The 24,983-nt window shown below is 41.9% G+C and overlaps 1 protein-coding gene across 1 annotated transcript in view; it reads left to right on the plus strand.

The window, feature by feature from the left end:
* Window positions 1-24,983, plus strand: part of LOC126114536 (SAM and SH3 domain-containing protein 1-like) — a 443,876-nt gene that overhangs the window by 349,934 nt on the left and 68,959 nt on the right. The window contains exon 7 of the mRNA XM_049915025.1: window positions 24,314-24,442. Coding sequence (XP_049770982.1) covers window positions 24,314-24,442 — 129 coding nt within the window. The remainder of the gene's footprint in view (window positions 1-24,313; window positions 24,443-24,983) is intronic.

Genomic DNA, 24,983 nt, shown 5'->3' on the forward strand with positions numbered 1-24,983 from the left:
CAGAAATTCCTTTCTTCACATAGGAAAAAGGGAAGAGGGAAAGATTAGCCAGTCAAATGAAGATGATAACATATTGGCGATTAAAGCCTTCAGAATATAGTAAGACAAAATACAATGTCGTTTGTCGTAGAAGTAAGGCGTAGCGCCCGGTCAAAAAGTCAGAATAAATTTGAAAACTTAATAAACCACGGAATAATGCAGATAGAGAGGTAAAAATTGACGCACATGCTTGGAATGACATGGGGTTTTATTAGGGAAAAAAACAATGTATTGCTAGACGCGTGAAAGATCTCTTGCACGCGTCGTTTGGTGATGATCGTGTGCTCAGCCGCCACTTTCGTCATGCTTGGCCTCCCAGGTCCCCAGACCTCAGTCCGTGCGATTATTGGCTTTGGGGTTACCTGAAGTCGCAAGTGTATCGTGATCGACCGACATATCTAGGGATGCTGAAAGACAACATCCGACGCCAATGCCTCACCATAGCTCTGGACATGCTTTACAGTGCTGTGCACAACGTTATTCCTCGACTACAGCTATTGTTGAGGAATGATGGTGCACATATTGAGCATTTCCCGTAAAGAACATCATCTTTGCTTTGTCTTACTTTGTTATGCTAATTATTGCTATTCTGATCAGATGAAGCGCCATCTGTCGGACATTTTTTGAACGTTTGTATTTTTTTGGTTCTAACAAAACCCCATGTCATTCCAAGCATGTGTGTCAATTTGTACCTCTCTATCTACATTATTCCGTGCTTTATTCAGTTTTCAAATTTATACTGACTTTTTGATCACCCGGTATATTGCTTGTGAGGATTTGTAGAAATTAGTAGAAATCTCTGTGATATATCTGTGTTAATTCTGAATACCCATGTTGTTTTTTTCGGAAAAGCTGTTTGTTACCAAAAGAAACTTTCTTCAAGACGAACAATATCGAATTACGCGAGCGTTACAGGCAACGATCGAGTTTCGTTTCGGTAAACGAGCAGCTAAAGAGACGGAGAGCTATCATAAGGAGAATTGACTCGAGTTCAGTCAGAGACGCACCGAGCTCGTACAGGAGGCTAACCACTCTCGCTTCTTTCATTTATCACCTCTCCCCCGGCTACTTAGAGTTAATGCGTTTTCTGTCATTTCCATTTTATCCTTTGCCGCCTTTCTCTGCCCCGCCGTCTCAATTTCTCTCGCCGACTTTTTCTCCCGCCGTCCGCGCCTGCCCGACCCTCCATTTTCTCCTGCACGTTCGTTTCTGAATTTGTGACTTTGCCGAAGTCGTTAATCTTCTTCCCATCACTAGGCGACGAATAAGCGCCACAAGCGCAGCGGCTGGGGTCCCGTTCGCCTTATCCCGCGACCGCCCTGGGGCCAGCTTCCCTGCCGCAGACCGCGCAGGGAGCAGAGGCGGCCCCGGCCGGGCCCTGTTAAGACAAGCAGTGTTCGTTACATATTTCCTTTCCTTGTAGCTACACGCCGGCGCCCAACTTTAATCATTGCCCAAGTTGGCACGAGTTGCGCACAAAGGGCCGCAAACTTTGCGGGTTGCAGCCGGTACAGCGCCGTCGTAATCTCAGCTGAAAAATGTCGGCTATTGTGTTGACTCATAGCTGCACGACGCGGAGGTGAATGTTCAGAGTTTCAGATCGCTAGCGTGTTCCATCAAAAGAAAACTCGGACTGATGTAACGTAGTTTCCTCTATTGGAAAACTCGAACGTTTATATAAAATCTTCTCAAGTTTACACGTAATATTTCTTGTTTCGTCTCCTTCTCTCACGCTGAGTAAGAAAGGTTCACTGGATCACAACGCCACAGAAGCGCGTGCACGTAAGGTGAGTCTGAAATGCCTCGAGGATTCCACATAGAACAGGAATATCAATGGAGTTGGCGTGACGTACAGCGCACGTCTCCATCATCAAAGCGAAGTAGTCACGTGGCGTTGGTATGTCGCGTCGTTTACATTTTGCTCCAGATTACACTTATTTGCTTTGTTTTCACGCTTTTATTTACTAGTGACAGCAGTGATGCTGAATTATTTCTGTTACGGACGAAAACCGAAATTCGTCAGTAGATATGCACCACAAAGAACTAATTACGTTATAAAACTTGTGAGAGGCGCTTTATGCGTTGATTTACATCGAGACACAGTGTAATAATCAGTTAATATCGAAGGGCTAATTTGTGTCACTGCATGGCCATATATTCTTAAGACAAGTGCTAGATAAATTTGATAGAGTGGAAATGCGTTGCCAGTCAATCCCTTCAATGTAGCCTGTAAACAGTTCGCGTAATTTTCACCTTTAGGAAAGACATATATGATAGTATGAGTCATTACCTCCGGATTTCACATATCTCTAAAGCATTGTTAAAGTAAACTAGTAGTACATATGGCATGGAGAATGAGTGTGTGCGATTAATACACACATCAAAAAATTCTTTGCATCGACTCGGTTCCGAGAGTTCCGGAACCTGTACAGAAAATTGGAATAGAGATCAACATAAACGTCATTTCCGCCCTTTTTATTGCTCATGAAAACCACACGTTGCATGTTGTACCACCATACAGCAGAGGTGGTGGTCCAGATTGCTGTACACACCGTTACCCCTAATATCCAGTAGCACATTCTCTTGCACTGATGCATGCCTGTATTCGTCGTGGCATACTATCCAAAAGTTCATCAAGGCACTGTTGGTCCAGATTGTCCCACTCCTCAACGGCGATTCGGCGTAGATCCCTCAGAGTGGTTGGTGGGTCACGTCGTCCATAAACAGCCCTTTTCAGTCTATTCCAGGCATGTTCGATAGGGTTCTTGTCTGGAGAACATGCTAGCCACTCTAATCTAGCGACGTCGTTATCCTGAAGGAAGTCATTCACAAGATGTGCTCGACGGGGGCCCGAATTTTCGTCCATGAAGACGATTGCCTCACCAACATCCTGCCGATATGGTTGCATTATCGGTCGGACGATGGCATCCACGTATCGTACAGCCATTACGGCGCCTTCCATGACCACCAGCGGCGTACGTTGGCCCCACATAATGCCACCCCAAAACAGCAGGGAACCTCCACCTTGCTGCACTCGGTGGACAGTGTGTCTAAGGCGTTCAGCCTGACCGGTTTCCCTCCAACACGTCTCCGACGATTGTCTGGTTGAAGGCATTTGCGACATTCGACAGTGAAGAGAACGTGATGCCAATCCTGAGCGGTCCATTCGGAATGTTGTTGTGCCCCTCTGTACCGCGCTGCATGGTGTCGTGGTTGCAAAGATGGACCTCTCCATGGACGTCGGGAGTGAAGTTGCGCATCATGCAGTCTATTGCGCACAGCTTGAGCCGTAAGATGACGTGCTGTGGCTACACGAAAAGCATTATTCGACATGGTGGCGTTGCTGTCAGGGTTCCTCCGATCCATAATTCGTAGGCAGCGGTCATCCACTGCAGTAGTAGCCCTTGGGTGGCCTGAGCGAGGCATGTCATAGACAGTTCCTGTGTCTCTGTATCTCCTCCACGTCCGAACAACATCGCTTTGGTTCACTCAGAGACGCCTGGACACTTCCCGTGTTGAGAGCCCTTCCTGGCACAATGTAACAAAACGGATGCAATCCAACCGCGGTATTGTCTGTCTAGACATGGTTGAACTACAGACAACACGAGCCGTATACCTCCTTCCTGGTGGAATGACTGGAACTAATCGGCTGACTGACCCCCTCAGTCTAAAAGGCGCTGCTCAAGCATGGTTGTTTACATCTATGGGCGGGTTTAGTGACATCTCTGAACAGTCAAAGGGACTGTGTCTGTCCGTAGCTCGTGGTCGTGTGGTAGCGTTCTCGCTTCCCGCGCCCGGGTTCGATTCCCGGCGGGGTCAGGGATTTTCTCTGCCTCGTGATGACTGGGTGTTGTGTGCTGTCCTTCGGTTAGTTAGGTTTAAGTAGTTCTAAGTTCTAGGGGACTGATGACCATAGATGTTAAGTCCCATAGTGCTCAGAGCCATTTGAACCATTTTTTGGACTGTGTCTGTGATACAATATCCATAGTCAACGTCTATCTTCAAGAGTTCTGGGAACCGAGATGATGCAAAACGTTTTTTGATGTGAGTACTTTAATTTCCTAAGGATGAACGATGATTAAAAGTATGTACCAGAAAAGAAAGGCAGAATAATTCAGTTCTTAAAAATATTTCTTATGTGATAAATGGCTAATTTATTTCATATCACATATCCAAATTCGATTTTTCCCGGGATGCGTTTATTTTAGAAAACTAGGAAGTAATTTCCCAAAGGAACCGTAGCATCATTTATTAAAATAGGTCCTCGGAATAGAATCAAGTGTGGTACAAAACCAAAATAATAGCGGCGGCTATCCCTTATTTTCTTATAACAGAAAATAGCAACGTACAGCGGTAGGTAAAGGCATGGGAACACCAGAAACACAACATATTACTAAGACGGCACAGGAAACCCGTTAGCATTCAAAATAGCTTTCAGTCATTTCGGCACGGATAATACGTCCTGTATGGTTTTCGAGGGAATCTTATACCATCCATCCTGCGAAGTGGCGGCGCGATGGAGGTCTTCAAAGTAGACCCAAAGGCTCAAAAATATTGAGATATGATGACTGTAGTGGCCAGGGAAGATGTGACGATTCATCCTCGTACTCACAAAACTAATCCTGGGCGATGCAAGCTGTGTGAACAGCGTCCTGTCGTCTTGGAACCAAGCATTACCATTTGGAAACAAATATTATACAATTGGGATTGACCAGATCAGACAAAATGTACACATGTTCCTTGGCAGTAAAGCAACCTTGCAAAGTAACCATGGAGCCCATGAAATACCACGATATGACTGCCCAAATCGTCACCGAAACTCCGCCGTGTTTCACATTTAGGACGTAAACTCGGCCAGAAGCTGGAAACAGTGTGCGACAAGACTCATTCGACCTAACGATTTCTTCCGTTGCTCCGCAGTCCACGTTTTATGGCTTTGGCGCCGCCATGTTTTCCTTTTACGAGCGTTTGCAACATCGATGTGCCGTTTAGATATTCCATCTCGCCCTGCAATTCCCAGATTATGAAGCTCCCTTCGCGTTGTTTTGGTGCTGATAGGATTCGCGAGTGCGACATTCAGTTCTGCAGTGACTTCTGCAGCTATCGTCCCGCTATTTTTCGTGACAATCCTCTCCTACGGCCGTTTGTCACGATCATTTAACACACACAGCTTCGTCCGCGTTGTGACTTAGCTGATAATGTTTTCCCGCTTTCCTTGTATGTGGTATAGATCTTCGATATGGTGACTCTTGAGACTCCAGACACTTTGGCTATCTTAGTTACGGAAGCACCCGCCATGCCAGCACCTACAATTTGCCCACGTTCGAATTCACATTGTTCCGGCTTAATGCGCCCTCAACTAGACATAACACTGTTTTGACAACACTTTATACTTGCAACATATTGACGATGTTTCCCAGCTGCTGTGCGTTGTCAAATACGCGAATGGAATCTGCTGGCCTGGCTAGCACCTGCATTTTTGTTCAAGCGTACATATGTCGCGGTGCTTCCATATTGATTTCCAACCATTGTACGAGCTGAGACAATTCTCACACGCAAGCGAAGTGCCTTTGTATTTATCTCTTCAAAGCTTTATGCCAAGTTTGTTCCACATATCGAAAGCAAATAATTAAGATTCGTGTGAGAAACGTTTACGAGAGCCACTTTTAAACAGGATCTGTCTGTGTTACCGATGTAATGATATTCAAAATCTACAGAGCTCTTACGGACCAACCTTGCCCCGCACAACAGCGACAAAAATGTTCTGTGCATCTGAGTGATGCACTATGAGACACTCTATGAGATTACACTGCGATACAACTGGAGTCGCTCTACTTCATTCATGTTCTACTTTTCGTTCAGATTGTACGCTAAACAAAATATCCCATTTCCTCATTACGATTGCCGGCCGGTGTGGCCGCGCGGTTCGAGGCGCTTCAGTCTGGAACCGCGCGACCGCTACGGTCACAGGTTCGAATCCTGCCTCGGGCATGGATGTGTGTGATGTCCTTAGGTTAATTAGGTTTAAGTAGATCTAAGTTCTAGGGGACTGATGACCTCAGATGGTAAGTCCCATAGTGCTCAGAGCCATTTGAACCTCATTACGATTACTGGGGGTGCGGTGGGGGATGGGGGACAAGTCGTCGACGTGGCATTCAACTAAATGACTTGCAGCAGGCTGTTGAGCCACAAAAAAATGGTGCAAATGGCTCTAAGCACTATGGGACTTAACATCTGTGGTCATCAGTCCCCTAGACGTAGAACTACTTAAGCCTAACCAACCTAAGGACATCACACACACCCATGCCCGAGGCAGCATTCGAACCTGCGACCGTAGCAGCAGCGCGGTTCCGAACTGAAGCGCCTAGAACCGCTCGGCCACAGCGGCCGGCTGTTGAGCCACAAGGAATTATTATTATTATTGACTTTTTTTCCTCAGACTTAAGTCTGGTTAAAAATGGAACGTGACGCGGACCTCGGTCAAGCGTGACTTCCTTGTAACTGTATGGTATATGTTATATTGCATTTAGGAACTTTCGGGTAATTGAACAAGTATCAATAATTACAGATTTTTGTAATTGTATATATATGTTTGGATGTAGCTGTATTGCATTGATGTACTGGTGAATATTGTGAGGTATGACTCCTGTAGTTGATAGTATAATTGGGATAATGTCGACTTTATCCTGATGCCACATGTCCTTGACTTCCTCAGCCAGTTGGATGTATTTTTCAATTTTTTCCCCTGTTTTCTTCTGTATATTTGTTGTGTTGGGTATGGATATTTCAATTAGTTGTGTTAATTTCTTCTTTTTATTGGTGAGTATGATGTCAGGTTTGTTATGTGGTGTTGTTTTATCTGTTATAATCGTTCTGTTCCAGTATAATTTGTATTCATCATTCTCCAGTACATTTTGTGGTGTGTACTTGTATGTGGGAACGTGTTGTTTTATTAGTTTATGTTTTATGGCAAGTTGTTGATGTATTATTTTTGCTACATTGTCATGTCTTCTGGGGTATTCTGTATTTGCTAGTATTGTACATCCGCTTGTGATGTGATCTACTGTTTCTATTTGTTGTTTGCAAAGTCTGCATTTATCTGTTGTGGTGTTGGGATCTTTAATAATATGCTTGCTGTAATATCTGGTGTTTATTGTTTGATCCTGTATTGCGATCATGAATCCTTCCGTCTCACTGTATATATTGCCTTTCCTTAGCCATGTGTTGGATGCGTCTTGATCGATGTGTGGCTGTGTCAGATGATACGGGTGCTTGCCGTGTAGTGTTTTCTTTTTCCAATTTACTTTCTTTGTATCTGTTGATATTATGTGATCTAAAGGGTTGTAGAAGTGGTTATGAAATTGCAATGGTGTAGCTGATGTATTTATATGAGTGATTGCTTTGTGTATTTTGCTAGTTTCTGCTCGTTCTAGAAAGAATTTTCTTAAATTGTCTACCTGTCCATAATGTAGGTTTTTTATATCTATAAATCCCCTTCCACCTTCCTTTCTGCTTAATGTGAATCTTTCTGTTGCTGAATGTATGTGATGTATTCTATATTTGTGGCATTGTGATCGTGTAAGTGTATTGAGTGCTTCTAGGTCTGTGTCACTCCATTTCACTACTCCAAATGAGTAGGTCAATACTGGTATAGCATAAGTATTTATAGCTTTTGTCTTGTTTCTTGCTGTCAATTCTGTTTTCAGTATTTTTGTTAGTCTTTGTCTATATTTTTCTTTTAGTTCTTCTTTAATATTTTTATTATCTATTCCTATTTTTTGTCTGTATCCTAGGTATTTATAGGCATCTGTTTTTTCCATCGCTTCTATGCAGTCGCTGTGGTTATCCAATATGTAATCTTCTTGTTTAGTGTGTTTGCCCTTGACTATGCTATTTTTCTTACATTTGTCTGTTCCAAAAGCCATATTTATATCATTGCTGAATACTTCTGTTATCTTTAGTAATTGGTTGAGTTGTTGATTTGTTGCTGCCAGTAGTTTTAGATCATCCATGTATAGCAAATGTGTGATTTTGTGTGGATATGTTCCAGTAATATTGTATCCATAATTTGTATTATTTAGCATGTTGGATAGTGGGTTCAGAGCAAGACAGAACCAGAAAGGACTTAATGAGTCTCCTTGGTATATTCCACGCTTAATCTGTATTGGCTGTGATGTGATGCTATCTGAATTTGTTTGGATATTAAGTGTGGTTTTCCAGTTTTTCATTACTGTGTTTAGAAAGTGTATCAATTTAGGATCTACTTTGTATATTTCCAAAATCTGTAGTAACCATGAGTGGGGTACACTATCAAAGGCTTTTTGGTAATCAATGTATGCGTAGTGTAGGGACCTTTGTTTAGTTTTAGCTTGATATGTCACCTCTGTATCAATTATCAGTTGCTCTTTACATCCTCGTGCTCCTTTGCAGCAGCCTTTTTGTTCTTCATTTATAATTTTGTTCTGTGTTGTATGTGTCATTAATTTCTGTGTGATGACTGAAGTTAATATTTTGTATATTGTTGGTAGGCATGTTATGGGGCGATATTTAGCTGGGTTTGCTGTGTCTGCTTGATCTTTAGGTTTCAGATAGGTTATTCCATGTGCAAGTGTATCAGGGAATGTGTATGGGTCTGCAATGTAACTGTTAAATAACTTAGTTAGATGTGAATGTGTTGAGGTGAACTTCTTTAGCCAGTAATTTGCTATTTTATCATTTCCAGGGGCTTTCCAATTGTGTGTAGAATTAATTGCTCGGGTGACTTCATGTTGCAAAATTATCACTTCAGGCATTTGTGGTATCATCTTGTATGTGTCTGTTTCTGCTTGTATCCACCGTGCATGCCTGTTATGTTGTACCGGGTTTGACCATATGCTGCTCCAGAAGTTTTCCATGTCTGTTATGTTTGGTGGATTGTCTATTTTAATGTGTGTGTTATCCATTGTTTGGTAAAATCTCTTTTGGTTTGTGTTGAATGTTTGGTTTTGTTTCCTTCTATTTTCACTTTTTTTGTATCTTCTAAGTCGTTTGGCCAATGCTTGCAATTTCTGCTTTTTTTCATCTAATTGCTCTATTGCTTCTTGTTGTGAGATTTTACCTAACCTTTTTCGTTTTTTGTCTGATATTTCATTTCTTATAAATTGTGTTAGCTGTCCGATGTCTTTTCTCAGTTTTTCTATTCTGATCTGTAACCTGTGTTGCCATGCTGGTTTTGTGCGTTTCTTCTGTGTGTTGGTTTGTTCTGATCTCTGCCTAGTGTGTATATTTAGTGTAGTGAGTGCTCCTATATAAACCAGTAGTTGTAACTCTTCCATAGTTGTGTTTTCATTTATTTTGTTGTGTATGATTGTGTTGATAGTTTTTATTGTTGTTTCGACTTGGGGGTTATTTGGCGGTCTATGCAAGAATGGTCTAATGTCTGTATTCGTGTCTTTGTATTCTATATATGTCAGCTGAAATTTCTCTTCTATATCTAACACGTGTGTCTCTTCGTGTTCTATTTGTGCTTGTTCTGGTGGCTGTCTTAAGATTTCGTTTTCCTCTGATTGTTTAATTGATGCGTGTTGGTCTTTGTTTGTTTGCTCTGGGATGTTTGAGTCCATTACTGTGTTTTCTTCTTCTTCTGATTGCACATTATTTTGTTCCAGTATTTGTTGTACTTGTTGTTTGATGTTTTCTAATTCTGACTGGGGTATCCTGTTATTTTTGATTATTACACGGATCTGATCAGCTAGTCGTTGTTCTGTTAAAAATTTTAATTCCGGGTATCTGGTAATAAATGTTGTGTATACTTGTGATCTGTATCCAGTTGTGTTGGTTCCTAGGTTTGTTGCTTGGTAATAACAGAACATGAGGTGTCGATTTACTTCATCTGACCATCTCATCCTCTGTCTTTGTTTTCCTTCTAGGGTGGTTGCAGGAAGCATATCCTGCAAAACACCTCTATTCGGATTTAAATCATTTTCCATGTGGCTAGCAGTGTCGTTACCATTGTGGGCGGGCATAGGGTTCAAGCGTCGTCCCCGACCATGACGGCGCTTGTCCGAGGCTTCTTTAGTTCTGTCCTGAACCAAGTAATCACACTAAAAGGGGGGTTAGCCCTATTAGTGGTTTGTTCTTTTCGTCGCCTTTTACGACTGGCAGAACATACCGGAGGCCTATTCTTTTCCCGGGCCTCCACGGGGTTTATTATTATTATTATTATTATTATTATTATTATTATTATTATGATCTACTAATGTCAACATTGAGAACAAAACTTATGTTTCCCTTCTGTATGACAGTAGAATATCATTTATTGCCATTCGTTTGTTTCAAAAACTGTAACCTATTTCTTTACGGATGCGTATGGAATTTTTGAGTGAAAGTCTCCCTAACTTCCCGGCAGATCAAAATTTGTGTGCCGGACCGAGACTCGAACACGGAAATTGTGGCAGTGCAATCCTATGTTCTCTCGTTCTAGATTCCGTTCTTTTACTTGTTTTCTTGGCTTTCTTTTTATGTGCTCCTCTTGTGACTATAAAAAACTTATACTGTATATTTATCACGCTTTATTGTGTGTTTTATAGTTGTTCGTAAGGTCTGAGAACTGAGAATTAAAATGTCAACAGAGAAGCAAGCCCAACACTGATTAAATTGGGTATGAAACATTCCGTTGTTAACAGGCGAGCCATAACCTTCAGCCTTTTCTACATAGCGCAGACAAACATGGCTTCACTCAGTTTTCTGTTGTAAGAAAGAAATATCTCTGGTGAAGAGTTCTCGGGCTTCCAGCCGGGTGGCGGTGACTTCAAACTGCGACACCGTCACCCGGCTGGAAGCCCGAGAACTCTTCACCAGCGGTATGCGCTGGGAAAGCATACATTCACTAGAAATATCTCAATTTATTTTGTTTCTCTCAGAAGTACGCCTCAGATTTCAGTCCTGCTTCGAGTCTTCGCCGCTCATCGTTTATAATTATTTTAAGCAAACGCAATTGTATGATCTATTTTCACCCTATTTAGACTAACGAAGCAACCTCGCCTGCAGATAATTCTGACAAATACTAGAAAGTTTACGATCCCTCCGCAGATAGTTGCTTCGCTCCCGATGGTGAAACAAGTTTTCGTCACCATGTATGGCCTACAATCACTTGAGAGAGAGAGTGGCGTACCATAGCTGATCGTCAGGCTGTGTGACGAAACCTTCCTAGAAGTGAGGGCGTGTATCGTTGTCGATATTCTGATGTGTCCATTGAGAGGAGAAGGCTATGCGCAGTCAATAGGTTTCACTCTCTTCAACGTTTATGTGAGGAAGGAGCTCAGACGAGTCTTTCAAGACATAGACCTGTGTCTTCCCTTTGCGGAACTGGGTAGCTCGATTAGATTTACGTAAGGAATTTCCAGGGACCTAACAACAGCGCTATAATATTCAAGAACCATTGCAGAACCATTTAAATAAAAAAAAAAGTGAAACCTCTGATTGGAAGCTTACAAGGTCGCAATGGAGATCACACTTGTGAACAGTCCGTGAGTGTGCAAAACCATTGACCCAAAATACCCCCGTCCGGGATGGCCGAGCGGTTCTAGGCGCTTCAGTCTGGAACCGCGCGACCGCTACGGTCGCAGGTTCGAATCCTGCCTCGGGCATGGATGTGTGTGATGTCCTTAGGTTAGTTAGGTTTAAGTAGTTCTAAGTTCTAGGGGAGTGATGAACTTAGAAGTTAAGTCCCATGGTGCTCAGAGCCATTTTGAACCCAAAATACCCCTCCCCGGTGTCCGCCGCTCGTGGTCTCGCGGTAGCGTTCTCACTTCCCGAGCACGGGGTCCCGGGTTCGATTCCCGGCGGGGTCAGGGATTTTCACCTGCCTCGAGATGACTGGGTGTTTGTGTTGTCCTCATCATTTCATCATCATCCAGGAAAGTGGCGAAATTGGGCTGAGCAAAGATTGGATAATTGTACGGGCGCTGATAACCACGCCGTTGAGCGCCCCACAAACCAACCATCATCATCATCACCCCTCCCCGGTCTCGTGCAAATCATCTCAGTTTATATATGTAGGATGGTTAAAGCTTGTTTGAAGTACATTCCAATACTCACTACCTAGTCGAAATAGCGCCACCTTTTGTACAAAGAGGCTATCTTCAAATTAACAGCTCGATTAAGAAATAGAGATGACTGGGTAATCAGTATCAATTTTCGTTCCTGTTTCTTTCTAGTGCCACGTACAACCAAAGTGTATGCTAATGTAGGAAGACAGAGAGTTTGTACTCGTTGTGTGTGTGTTTTGGAGCTTAAGGGCGCTTGACATGCACTTGTAGTCAACACCAGAATTTCGGCCATTACAGACAACTCTACATCCTTACGCCAGTATTCTGCTGTGTAACATCAAGAAGGACCCACTTTGAGAAGTTGGTATGACAGTTTCTTTTGTACTACATCAACAGTCAAAAATCGCACTGTAACGCGAATAGTAGATGTAATCGCTTTCTGGGCTTACAACCGGGATGGAAACACCGTTAGTTTCAAATCATAGCCTGTTCATCTCACTTTGTCTTTTAGTAGAAACGTAAATAAGGCAAGGTTGTGGGATTGAACGCCACTATGCTTCTTGACAACCACCACCACGACGCAGTGGCTGTTGAAATTCGCACGATTCTGCACATGTAGAGCTTGGACCGCTCACTGTTTAGAGTTCTTTTTTCACACTTCGATACACCTTCTTCCTGTTTTCATGCTTGATATGTGTTCAGTTTTTACGGATTGTCCCCTGGTCCATCTTACCACTGAATCTGAAGGGCGTGCGATGGCGAGTTTCCCTTGTAAGACTTCACTGAAGAATAGTTGACTCTTCCCAAATTTGTCTTCTCCTCCGTTCCGGCCCTTCTCTGTTGCACCCAAATGACAGCACTCAAATCTGCTGTATCTGAGCGAGTTTTTGTCGGTGTACAACGCATATGAGGAAACACTGCGGGACCGCCCTGGCGCGAGGGCGCGTACAGAAAAGTAGCGCCGACTGTAGCCAGCGACTGCGGCTAATCGCGTTAGGCGGTGCAAGAGCGCCTTGTCACACAAGCGCACGCTCACGCACCTCCGTAATGAAATTCCTCGGTGACAATGAAAAGGTTCATTACTGCCGCCGCCACCGCTCTGCTCGCACAGTTGCGGGCCTTAATGGCGATAAGGGCGGCTTCAAAGGCAGCACGCCTCTCTTCTTCTGCAAAGTAGGCAGCGGGCGCGGCCACTCCACTCAGTGCCGGCAGTCAGTTCCCCAACGAGTTCCACGTACGAAGCTCCTCGGCCGACAGCCTGTTTCCATTGTCCGGTTTGCCTCATATCCATTTTAATCGTCACCACCATTCCGTGACCATCAATTCTGAAAACCAGATGCAACCTCAATACACCATTTCATCTCCATCGCTTTAACGTGGCTCTTTACATATCCAGCAGGTGTTGACGGATGTGAAAATTACCCAACTATCAATTGAATAAGCCACGGCTACAAAATACTAACACGAATTCTTTGCAGACGAATGGAAAAATTGATAGAAGCCGACGTCGGGGAAGACCAGTTTGGATTCCGTAGAAATGTTGGAACACATGAGGCAATACTGACTCTACGACTTATCTTAGAAAATAGATTAAGGAAAGGCAAACTTACGTTTCTAGCACTTGTAGACTTAGAGAAAGATTTTGACACTGTTGACTGGAATACTCTCTTTCAAATTCTGAATGTGGCAGGGGTAAAATACAGGGAGCGAAAGGCTATTTACAAAAAATGATTCAAATGGCTCTGAGCACTATGCGACTTAACTTCAGAGGTCATCAGTCGACTAGAACTTAGAACTACTTAAACCTAACTAACCTAAGGACATCACACACATCCATGCCCGAGGCAGGATTGGAACCTGCGACCGTAGCGGTCGCTCGGTTCCAGACTGTAGGGCCCTTGAATTGCACGGCCACTCCGGCCCGCCGGCTATTTACAATTTGTACAGAAACCAGATGGCAGTTATAAGAGTCGAGGGGCATGAAAGGAAAGCAGTGATTGGGAAGGGAGTGAGACAGGGTTGTAGCCTATCCCCGATGTTATTCAGTCTGTGTACTGAGCATGCAGTAAAGGAAACAAAAGAAAAATCAGGAGTAGGAATTAAAATCCATGATGAAGAAATAAAAACTTTGAGGTTCGCCGATGACATTGTAATTCTGTCGGAGAGCATCTGAACGGAATGGACAGTGTCTTGAAAGGAGGATATAAGATGAACATCAACAAAAGCAAAAAGAGGATAATGGAATGTAGTCGAATTAAATCGGATGATTTTGGGGGAATAAGATTAGGAAATGAAACGCTTAAATGAGTTTTGCTATTTGGAAAGCAAAATAATTAACGATGGTCGAATTAGAGAGGATATAAAATGTAGACTAGCAATGGCAAGGAAGGCGTTTCTGGAGAAGAGAAATTTGTTAACATCGAGTATAGGTTTAAGTGTCAGGAAGCCGTTTTTAAAAGTGTAGCCATTTATGGAAGTGAAACGTGGACTATAAATAGTTTAGACAAGAAGAGAACAGAAGCTTTCGAAATGTCGTGCTACAGAAGAATGCTGAAGATTAGATGGGTAGATCACATAACTAATGAGGAGGTATTGAATGGAATTGAAGAGAGGAGAAATTTGTGGCACAACTTGACTAGAAGAAGAGATCGGTTGGTAGGGCATATTCTGAGGCATCAAGGGATCACCGATTTAGTATTGGAGTGCAGCGTGGTGGGTAAAAATCGTAGAGGCAGACCAAGAGATGAATACACTAAACAGATTCAGAAGGATGTAGGTTGCAGTAGGCACTGGGAGATGAAGAAGCTTGCACAGGATAGAGTAGCATGGAGAGCTGCATCAAACCAGTCTCTGGACTGAAGACCACAACAACAACACATATCCAATTGGTTAAGGTCTTTCCCATCTCTTCCTGAGAGTGCCGTTTGAGTCTACGTCATAGTACGCGCGTTTTTTGTAGTATTCTCTCCATCACTACTTTAATCTTTTCGACTACTAATTACCACATGATCACACTCACTTTCAAAGTATCGTAAAATACCTATAACGTCGCGTTGTCTGGAAGTTTTAATGTAGTGTTTCAGAAATTCTGACTCGCGTTCAGGAGTAGAAACCGCCATCCATCAGTCAGTTATTTTCCCTAATTCACTTCAGGAGAATGCTGGGATGATTGCCTTCACAAGCCCTTGGTTGATTCTTGTCTCTGCCTCCATCTTAGCTAAGGCTCCATCTCTTTCACTGGCGACGAGAGATCGACGTCTTCATATCAGTACATGGAAGGTCTGTCCAGTAAAGATTTTTCGGACTCAGTTTTCAGTAATCAGGGAGCGACACAATCTGTAAACAGTGCTGCACATTTTCAGTGTATTTACAACACACGGTTGAGGAACCACCAACATCTTTGTAATCATTGGGAGCTTTCACTCCTTTTGAGACAACACGGTTTACTTTTATTTTTACTTTAGAATATGACCCTATAGGTGTGTGAAACTTGGACAGCAGGAAAACAAGAGAGAAGACAGCTTGGAGCCCTGGAGAATTGGTGCTGCAGAGAGACACTGCAGAGTACAGGAAAACAGATCTCGGTGGATGCACATCCAGGAAAGAAGAAATAAACTCGTAGGACACATTTTAAGACACAATAACATCATTGTAACAATAGCAAAATGAGCTGTTGCGGGAAGGAATCGCCGGGGAGGACTAAAGATGTCATGTATGCAGCAGATTATGAATAATATTGGATGCACTACATACGCGGAAAAGAAGAGGAAGGCAGACAAAAAGAGAAGAATGGTGTACTGCTGCAAAGCAACCTCAGGGTTGAACTCTACAGGGGAGGGAGGGAGAGAGAGGGGGGGGGGGAGCGAGAGAGGGGGGGGGAGGGGAAGGGGGGAGAGGGACGGAGGGAGGTGTTACGTTCAGGTAGAGGACCTACGTTGACGTTCTGTATGCACTTGGCGAACTTAGTGTTACTATTTCACTTTTAGCCTAGTCAGGGTCCAAAAGCTCTTGGTGGCTTCCACAATGCCGTTTTAGTCCTTTACTTGGCACATTACTCCCCGTAGCATCCTCTGAATAAGAGTGGTTGTTTTTCATAAATGCACAATATGATTTTGAAAATTTGTACTCTGTGGTTTAACACGTGGTTGCCCTAAGAGAACGACTTTTAGTATAGACGGGCAAGAGTTACGTAATGTGGCGTAGAAGAGAGAGATAAAATGTGAAGGGGATAGGAAGGAAGACTTGGTGTAGAATTTGACAAATTCTGGAACTGTGCTTCGACCTCGACAGTGTGCGGTTGTGAACTTGTAGATTGCCACGGAAGTTGCCGGCACTGTGTCATCGTTCCTTTCCTACCTGTTTTAGTAGTCCCACATATTGACTGTACCTGTGGTGCGTAACATAACCTAATAATTGTGGTGCGTTCGAACAGCATATCAAATTGCGATATTCCCTGTTGATCCAAAAATACAATTAGCATAATTTTATTTGCCAGGTGCTTGTCCCTTATCTCGTTCGGTCGTGGCGAATTATAATCTCTTCAAAATGTTGGATATAATGTCTGAATTGTTGTTAAACACGAGTATTCCGTCCATATGGTTCACCTGATTTTTCCAGGTACACGACCAAAAGAGTCCTGCAACAGTATGTGCCTCTAAACTACTTCTGTGAAGGTGTGAGATACTATAAAATTACAGTATTCATCTCAATAGGGAACGGTGGTTGCCAAACTCCAGAGACTTTTCCATCAATATTCGACAAGAATCGACTTACACTACCTATACATGGACTTGGTACCCTCCCAATAAGACCCTTTCGTCGTTAGATCTCATTTCGTCCTATGTCTTCTGGCAAGAACGCTTCCTGAGTCGTGCCCGCAGAAGCTTCCAGCAGTCACCCAAAGCAGCGGTTGCCATACCTTTCATATGCTGAAATAAACTGTATATTTTAATAATGCGAATAGTTCTTTTATCATTGTTGGATACTTCTTAAGAACACATTATTGCTTTTCCGTGTTCAGTATTGATAGTCACATTCAGACGGCTGCGCTACAGCGTATTTCAGAGTCATTCACATTACTGTTTTTAGAAAGAACACGGATACTAATCGTACCCTGGATCGAAATTTTCACTCTGCAGCGGAGTGTGCCCTGATATAAAACTTCCTGGCAGATTAAAACAGTTTCATGCTGGCAGCCTCTTTAAGAAAATGTCAAACAGTCGACAATGTTATTACACGTTATATGTCGCTGTTGTCGTTCAGTTTATTCAGTGACTGCAACTGTTTTGAAAGTCCTTGCGTCTCAAAAGTGCGGGAACTATTCAAGTGAATTAACCTTTGTTCCCTCTCTCAACCGCTCCATTTTGGAACTTATTTGTCCATTTTGGTGACTATTCGGGAACCATCAGTTTTTACGTTTTGTAACTGGTATTCATTCCATGCCTGCTGTTTTTTACCTGAATCTTATAAATAATGCAATGCTTTCATGATGACTTGATGAACTATCATTAACACTAACAGTATATTAATAGTTCTCAGACAAAGAGTAGTAAGGAATAAATCGTGACAGGTTTAAATACAATGGCTACTTCTAACTACACGACTGGGTTTTAATTTAAATGTCCGAGAATATAGACAGCAATATAGACAGCACATTACTGCAAAAAGATGATGTATGCTTTTGCTGGAAGACAAGACTGGAAACATGAAACAGATAGCAAATGCGGTATGGTTCTTGGATATCGTCGATAGTTTCCTGAAGTTATTTCACCTTGGCGTCAGCCTTTTCCTACTCGGTAATTGCTCCAGCTGACTGAGAAACGAAATTCTGCAACGAATCAACTGTGAAGCAATTCACATACGTATTCTAAATCTGCCAACACAGTCTACCACATGTACTTTATTCGCTAGTCATTCACTCACTAACTGTTCTTTATTAGTAAAAACCGACGTTAAGTGCCACAATTAGAAAGACGGAGAAAAGGTTGTATTAAAATGTACTAGAACCCAAAGCTTCACTGCTTCGAAACTGCCTTGTAAGAAGGCAATTACTGGTGACCGATATTGCTAGCTTTGCCTTAAATAATGTGTATCTTTTGATTCTATCAGCGGAAAAATTTGCTGTTCTTCAGCATCTAATTCTAAGAAACGACGTTTCCGGCAACTCTTAAAGTAAGTGATTTATTTGCGTTTCCAACAAACTTAAGGTGTACCTCAACGAAATCTATATACTGTCTATCTCCTTCGTTTATAGATAAGGTGATGTCTAATTGTAATTATGTAGACGGGAAGACCCATTACTGTATTGATTTCATACTTCCGAACGATCATTGAAAGCAATCACGTCCGTTAAATACCTATCAATATGCTAAGAAGCGATATAAAGAGGAACGAGCAGATAAACCAAATCACAGGAAAGGCAGAAGACAGACTGAGATTCATGGAAATAATCTTCAGATAGTCCACCCGCAGAGGAGGCAGATTTGCAAAAACCACGTTCGACCGATACTGGGATATAGCTCGCCAGTTTGGAAACCGTACCATATAGGATCGATAATAGAAATAGAGAAGATCCAAAGAAGAGCTGCGCTTTTCGTCACTGGTTCGTTGAGTAAGCGTGGAAGCGTAGCGGAGATGCTTATTCAACTCCAGTGGAAGCGCTCCAAGAGATGTTCTGCATCACGGAGAGGTTTACTGTTAAAGTTCCGAGAGTGTCTGTACCTAGAAGAATGAATCAATATACTTCTTCCTCCACTGTTTATCTCAGGAGGAGACTGTGAAGAGAGATTATGGCTCACTCGAAATCTCACCAACACTGGTTTCTCCCACCCACCAATCGCGACTTGAACAGAAATGTGGAGAAGTAAAAATGGTAAATAAAGCACCTTCCACCACATAGCATGAGATGAACAGAGGAGTATGGGTGTAGATGATGTCATTCACGGATTTATTGGAAAGCTACAAGAAAAGGAACGTCTCCTACGACAAGCGTCTCTTGTTGATTGCCGATACTACCTATACGATACACACTAAACCTGCCCATCTCCGTTTCTGTTTACAGTTCTCAGTGAATCCCCCTTTCCCTTTTCCCGCCCCCCTCCCTCCAATTTCTCTGTAGTGTTTGTTTTTGTGGTGCTTGCGTGACGATGGTGTGGGTACGTGTGCACGCTTATGCGTTTGCTCGTACAGAGCAGGTGTAGGGAGGGGAAGACAGGAGAACAGGTAACGACAGCTATGTACGTAAGTGGCCCGTCGAGTGCGTCCTTTCCTGGAGAACACTTAGTTAATTACGCTCTCTCACGGAATTAAGTGCACCACGGACACGGTAATACGAGCATGTGCGCTGGTCATTAGTGTTAGCAGTTGAGTCATCACGGGGTAAACACGGTGCTTCCGTTAGCTCTTAGCGATTTCTGCCTCTTGTCACATAAGCTTCATTTCTTGTACTTGTCGTATTGCACTTTTTAGTAGCGTGCAGAACTTATTAGCGAGGACGATAATCTAACGGTGCGAATGAAATCCAGTGAGCAATGCAACACAGTTTCTTTCGTATCACTTGAGTTACGGGGCGTCTACATAGTTCTTCAGCTTTTCTCAAAAGCGAAATATTTTGTAGATAAATGTCTTGGAATATAGCTTCAGCGCTGGCATAAGTGTATAATATCTAAGGGGTACCATTTTGACAGGAATAATAGTAATGTAGAAGAATAAATAAAATTATTTCTGAAAAACAAAAGTACTTGTTATTTTTCGAACACGCCCCGTATGTAATTTAGTGTCGCACAACTTCTATTATTATTGTCATGTGTATCAAAAATAAATCTTTTTTAAGTTCTGAACTCTTAGCCGTGGGAGATTTACATTAAACTAGCGAACTGCCTCGGCTTCGTTCGTGCAGCACTGAGTACCTACAGCCGAACGACTTGTCTGCCGTAGCGGTGATAAATTATATACCCAAGTCTTCCTCGTGAATGAGTTTATCTCTTAACGAAATACTATCAAAATCCCTATAATAGTGCCTGAGATTAGCCTTTACGTGCACACACACACACACACACACACACACACACACACACACACACACACACACACACAAGGGTGACTTTAATTTATAAAATGTATAGATTGATGGATACAGAGTTAGGTAGACGAACATTTTCTTCTTTAAAATTCGAGGGCAAACTCATAGGTAAAATTTCGAAAATGTATTACTCCTCACGATAATCTACCGTTTCTACAGTTTTATTATATATTTAATACAGTGGCCACCAAGAATCTTGTCAGATACATGTAGTGCCCCATCTCCGAAGAAAATTATCGAACTTACTCTGCTATGACAAATGTCGAGGGTTGACACACAGTTCAGGCTAAATGTTGCTTTAATAAGTTCTCCATAAATGTATGCAAATTCTTCCTAATTTTGTTCAGTATGTTATACATTGCTATTAACTAATCAGAAATTTTTCACACGGTTTTAGCGTTTCCTCCAGCGTACGAAGCATGTCCGTGTTCAAAAAATAACGGGAACTTTTTCTTTTTAGAAATAATTTTATTTATTCTTCTACGTTAATATTATACCCATCAAAGTTGTCCCCGTTAGATATTATACACTTATGCTAGCACTTTTTCCAATCCCCGAAACAATTCTGGATCTCGATGTTGTGATAGAGTTTAGTTGCACGCAGACGGCGTTGAATTGTAAGTACCGGGTGGTTATTAAAATGCAGCTGCTCAAGGAGGACCATTATGTGCTGTAATTATCGTACGGTAGCGAAACTTGGTATGTATTCTAATGGGTTAATGCGGGACCGATTTACGCTGGAAAAAAATTAGTTCCAATTTTGGCCACCAGTTGCAAATCTGACGTTGTACATCATCTCGTGACGTGTCCGGTGCTCATATTTAACAGATTGTGTAAGAGGCGGTTAATAAGGAAATCAACATTAAGCGTTTCTCACTTGTGTGACCTTTTATGTCTACATCCCGTTCCTAATACATTACATAGGGAAACTTTTGTGTACGTCCTTCTGGAATCTACAGCGCCGGTAAAACTCATGTTTCATCAACTGGTCTGAGACGTTTTAATAGTTCTGTATCGTTGTTGACTATATCCAGCGACACACGAGCAACTTGCATTCACTGCAGTTTATATTCGAAATTCAACAATTTAGGAAATGTCACACTTTTTATATCCAAAACAAGGGAAAAAAATTCCATTGCACCTGCCAACTGATATATCATCATTATCGGCAACTTCTCTGACTGTGGTTCAGCTATCGTTAACAATTATTTCTTTCACTTCTCCCCCGATTTCATCGTTTTATGATGTGCTGTTGCGTCCACGGAGCTTGTCATCTTCATGTTCACGGCATTATTTGAAACGTTTATACCACTCGTAAACCCTTTCTCTACTGGTACCAGATCCACCAACAGCAGTAGTTAACGTTTCTAAAACTTTGCTGCAACTCACTTATTTCTCATAGAAAATTTAATAAAAGTGTCTGATCCATTTTTATTTTAAATGACGGCTGACAATAGACTAAATGTCTGATATGGACGCACAGATACTTTTCAGTTATGCCTAACAACAAACCAACTAAAACCTCAGACTAATACAATAGGCGAAATTACAAAATTCCCATAACGTTTAAAACACACTTCGTACGCTGCCTTGCAAAATAGAGAAGGCCTTTGTGTGCTTGCTGTACTGCATTCCATCCCCATACTCACCGTTCTTGCGAAGTAGTTGCAAGGGAAGCATCCCAGCTTGGACAGCTAAACCCGCATAAAAGATTTAAATGGGGATATGTGTGTGCTCTAGCACTTTCTAGGTCATTTCTCTGCAAAATACTGCGTTTGTGTACAAACGATATTTGAATGTTTATCCAACAAGAGTATTACGTTAAACATACAGCCACAAAAGACAACCAAATACTACTAACTTCTGGATGTATATATTTTTAGACAGGTCAGAATCTATGAAGAAGTCATGTTCATTTTGCACGATTGTAAATTGACAAACCACAAGTGTCGTCACATAGTCGATGTTTTCATCATCGGTCTTCGCTCTGTTACCCACAACCAACCATCTGCACCGAGATGCAGAGGTATGTTAACATACGCGCGAAGGAGATCTGGTTACGAAATTGATGTTCCTGTTATATTATTCGATAATGTGACCACTGTAACTTTTAATATTTCGGCTATTGCAGTGTAGATACACCAAAAATGCTAGCATGTAGGCAAGCTGCACTCGTGAAGAGTACTTACTGTTTCACACTGCTGTACTTTAATCATTACATTGTAACTCCACATTCGCATTTCTGTGATTAAAGAAAGAAACTACTGCAATACGACAAGTTATGTTTTGGAAAATATAACTCGGTAAGTGCTGCACCTATTAAGACACATCTTTTCAAACTAATGTTTATGACTCTTGCCAATCTGCAGGCCATAATTGTCTGCTATATCGTATTGTCTTTTGAGTTACTTGTGCTTCTGTAGTATCCGTAACATTCAAACACCGATTGTACACAAATGCAGAGTTTTACAGATAATGATCTTGATGGATGATGGCTTAGACTCATCTTTATACTTTAAAATATTTTTATGTTTTTCCATTGAGTCTCTGCTCATTTCCTCTGTCACTGCGACATCAGTCAAAACTCACCTTCACCACAGGTACTTTCTTAACTAAACAACTAATACCTCTTCAGTGTCATGCCAATCAGTCCAGGCCTGTCACTTGCAACTGGCGGTATTTACTTCATTTCCAAATCAGATTGTGGTCAATAGCGGCCGTGAACATCCGAAATTATTTTTCGTTAGTCAGTATACAATATTTTAATCAAGATCCAGCTCCAAATGCACTGATTTTAATTGAAAATTCCATAACAAACTGGTAATCAGAAAGTAGAATCACAGCGTATTAAAATTATGTAAGCCTAATGCATTTCTTTGAAAAGTCGATAAATTTTAATTGGTAAATAATAATATGCTACCATATTATCTACTTCAGTAGAGTAGATGATAGATGCTAAAGATAAATCAGATTACACTTTAGTCAAAGAAATGGAGTACAGCAAAATCAGTTGGCTGCTATTGTCCTTCATAAGACTCATTTTTTGCTTAGATAGCGAATATGTAAAGTGTAGAATTTTTTCCAACTTTATCAACCAATTCCAGGAAACCTCATTTCCACCAAATCACCCTTCTCCCCCTTAACAAAAGTAACAGAAAAACAAGAAGAAGAATACGTAACATAGTGATAATCACCGCCGTTAACGCGCCAGGCTGTCGATGTGATTTGTAATTGGTCATTTTTCATCGTTAAAGCCACCGGTAACTCATGTTTGAACTTAGTCATTAATAAAATATTTCTACATGTCTGAACAACACAAAAACTCTACATGCCATGTGAAATACAGATATAGTATTTGGTATTTCAAATTCAAGTTTGTGCCATCTCCTACAGCATGCAATGAAATTTAGTTTCCACTTACCATTTCATTTCTGATATGTAAAACGATTATAAAGCGATCGCAAGATTGGATCTCGCGGTCCATAAATATTTTTCACATCTGATATCACAGATGACATATTGTCACCAGACAGAGCTTTCAAATAGCTCCGCGTGCAAAGACTGCGCCGTAGTCTTATCTATGGTCATTCTGCATTCATTTTCTGCCCGTCAGAGATATTATCTCTTTACACAGTAAAGATAATTGTGATGAATGGAAGTATGCACAGTAGAAAAGCAAAAAAGAAAAAGAAGAGGAAGAAAGGAAGAAGAACGCTTCTGTTTTGTTTTACTGTCTCTCTGTGTGGACTAAAATATGCAACCAGGAAATAAATTTCAAATACAACGTGACGGTGTTGCAATGTTTCACTGATGACAATTTCTTTTTACCGTCTGCCGACATATGGAGATTGTACTTGTGTTCACATATACAATTAGAATTCGTAATACGCAATAAATAATATTGTAGCCGATTTACGATCTGTTAAACATCTATCGCCTTCCCTAAAACCGAAGTTTTCTGTCATGTTCCGGCAGTGTAAACTCATCATCTTACCTAGTACGTTTGAGGAGAAGCGCAGACTCCTCGTTCCAAGAAATTAATTCCGCGGTCCAGATATGTGGAGTTATTGGCACAATTTACTCCGCGAGTTGCGGGAAATTATCAATTTAAGACACGCAGACACGACGTGGGGGCGTCCGCTCAGCAGGGCGCGTTTCTGCCTAGGTGGGGACACCAGACAGCGTAGTGGAGAGCATGCTGCCATCTATCGTCGACCCAAGGGACTACGACCGGCTGCGATTCATGCAGATGAACGGAGGAGCGCCGAATAGCTTCGAGGAGACCATTCACAGGGTAAGTGAAACATCATACTGTATTTTAATGAAGCAGATTTAGTATTTCGAACGTATTTCTTGCATTGTTACTGTTAGTGGTTTGTTAGCAAAGGCTGCGTCCTTTAGCAAGCCTTCCAGATTCAAAACTTTTAGTATTCAGACTGACGGAGAACGACAGTTATCTTACATGGCGAATAAAGCGAAATAACTCGTTCGTCAGACATTTATTATGATATTTATAAATTGTTCAGGGGGTATGCCTCGTCAGTACTGCAACAGGAGGATCACAATAAGTGACAAGTTGAGGAAATCTGACTTGATTAAACAGTACAAAACTCACCACTTCCTCCTAACAAGGGAACCTCCCCATCGCACCCCCCCTCAGATTTAGTTATAAGTTGGCGCAGTGGATAGGCCTTGAAAAACTGAACACAGATCAATCGAGAAAACAGGAAGTAGTTGTGTGGAACTATGAAAAAAATAAGCAAAATATACATACTGAGTAGTCCATGGCAAGATAGGCAACTTCAACGACAGTATGAGCTCAGGAGCGCCGTGGT

This window comes from Schistocerca cancellata, chromosome 1 (genome assembly GCF_023864275.1).
Source record: "Schistocerca cancellata isolate TAMUIC-IGC-003103 chromosome 1, iqSchCanc2.1, whole genome shotgun sequence".
NCBI lineage: Eukaryota > Metazoa > Arthropoda > Insecta > Orthoptera > Acrididae > Schistocerca > Schistocerca cancellata.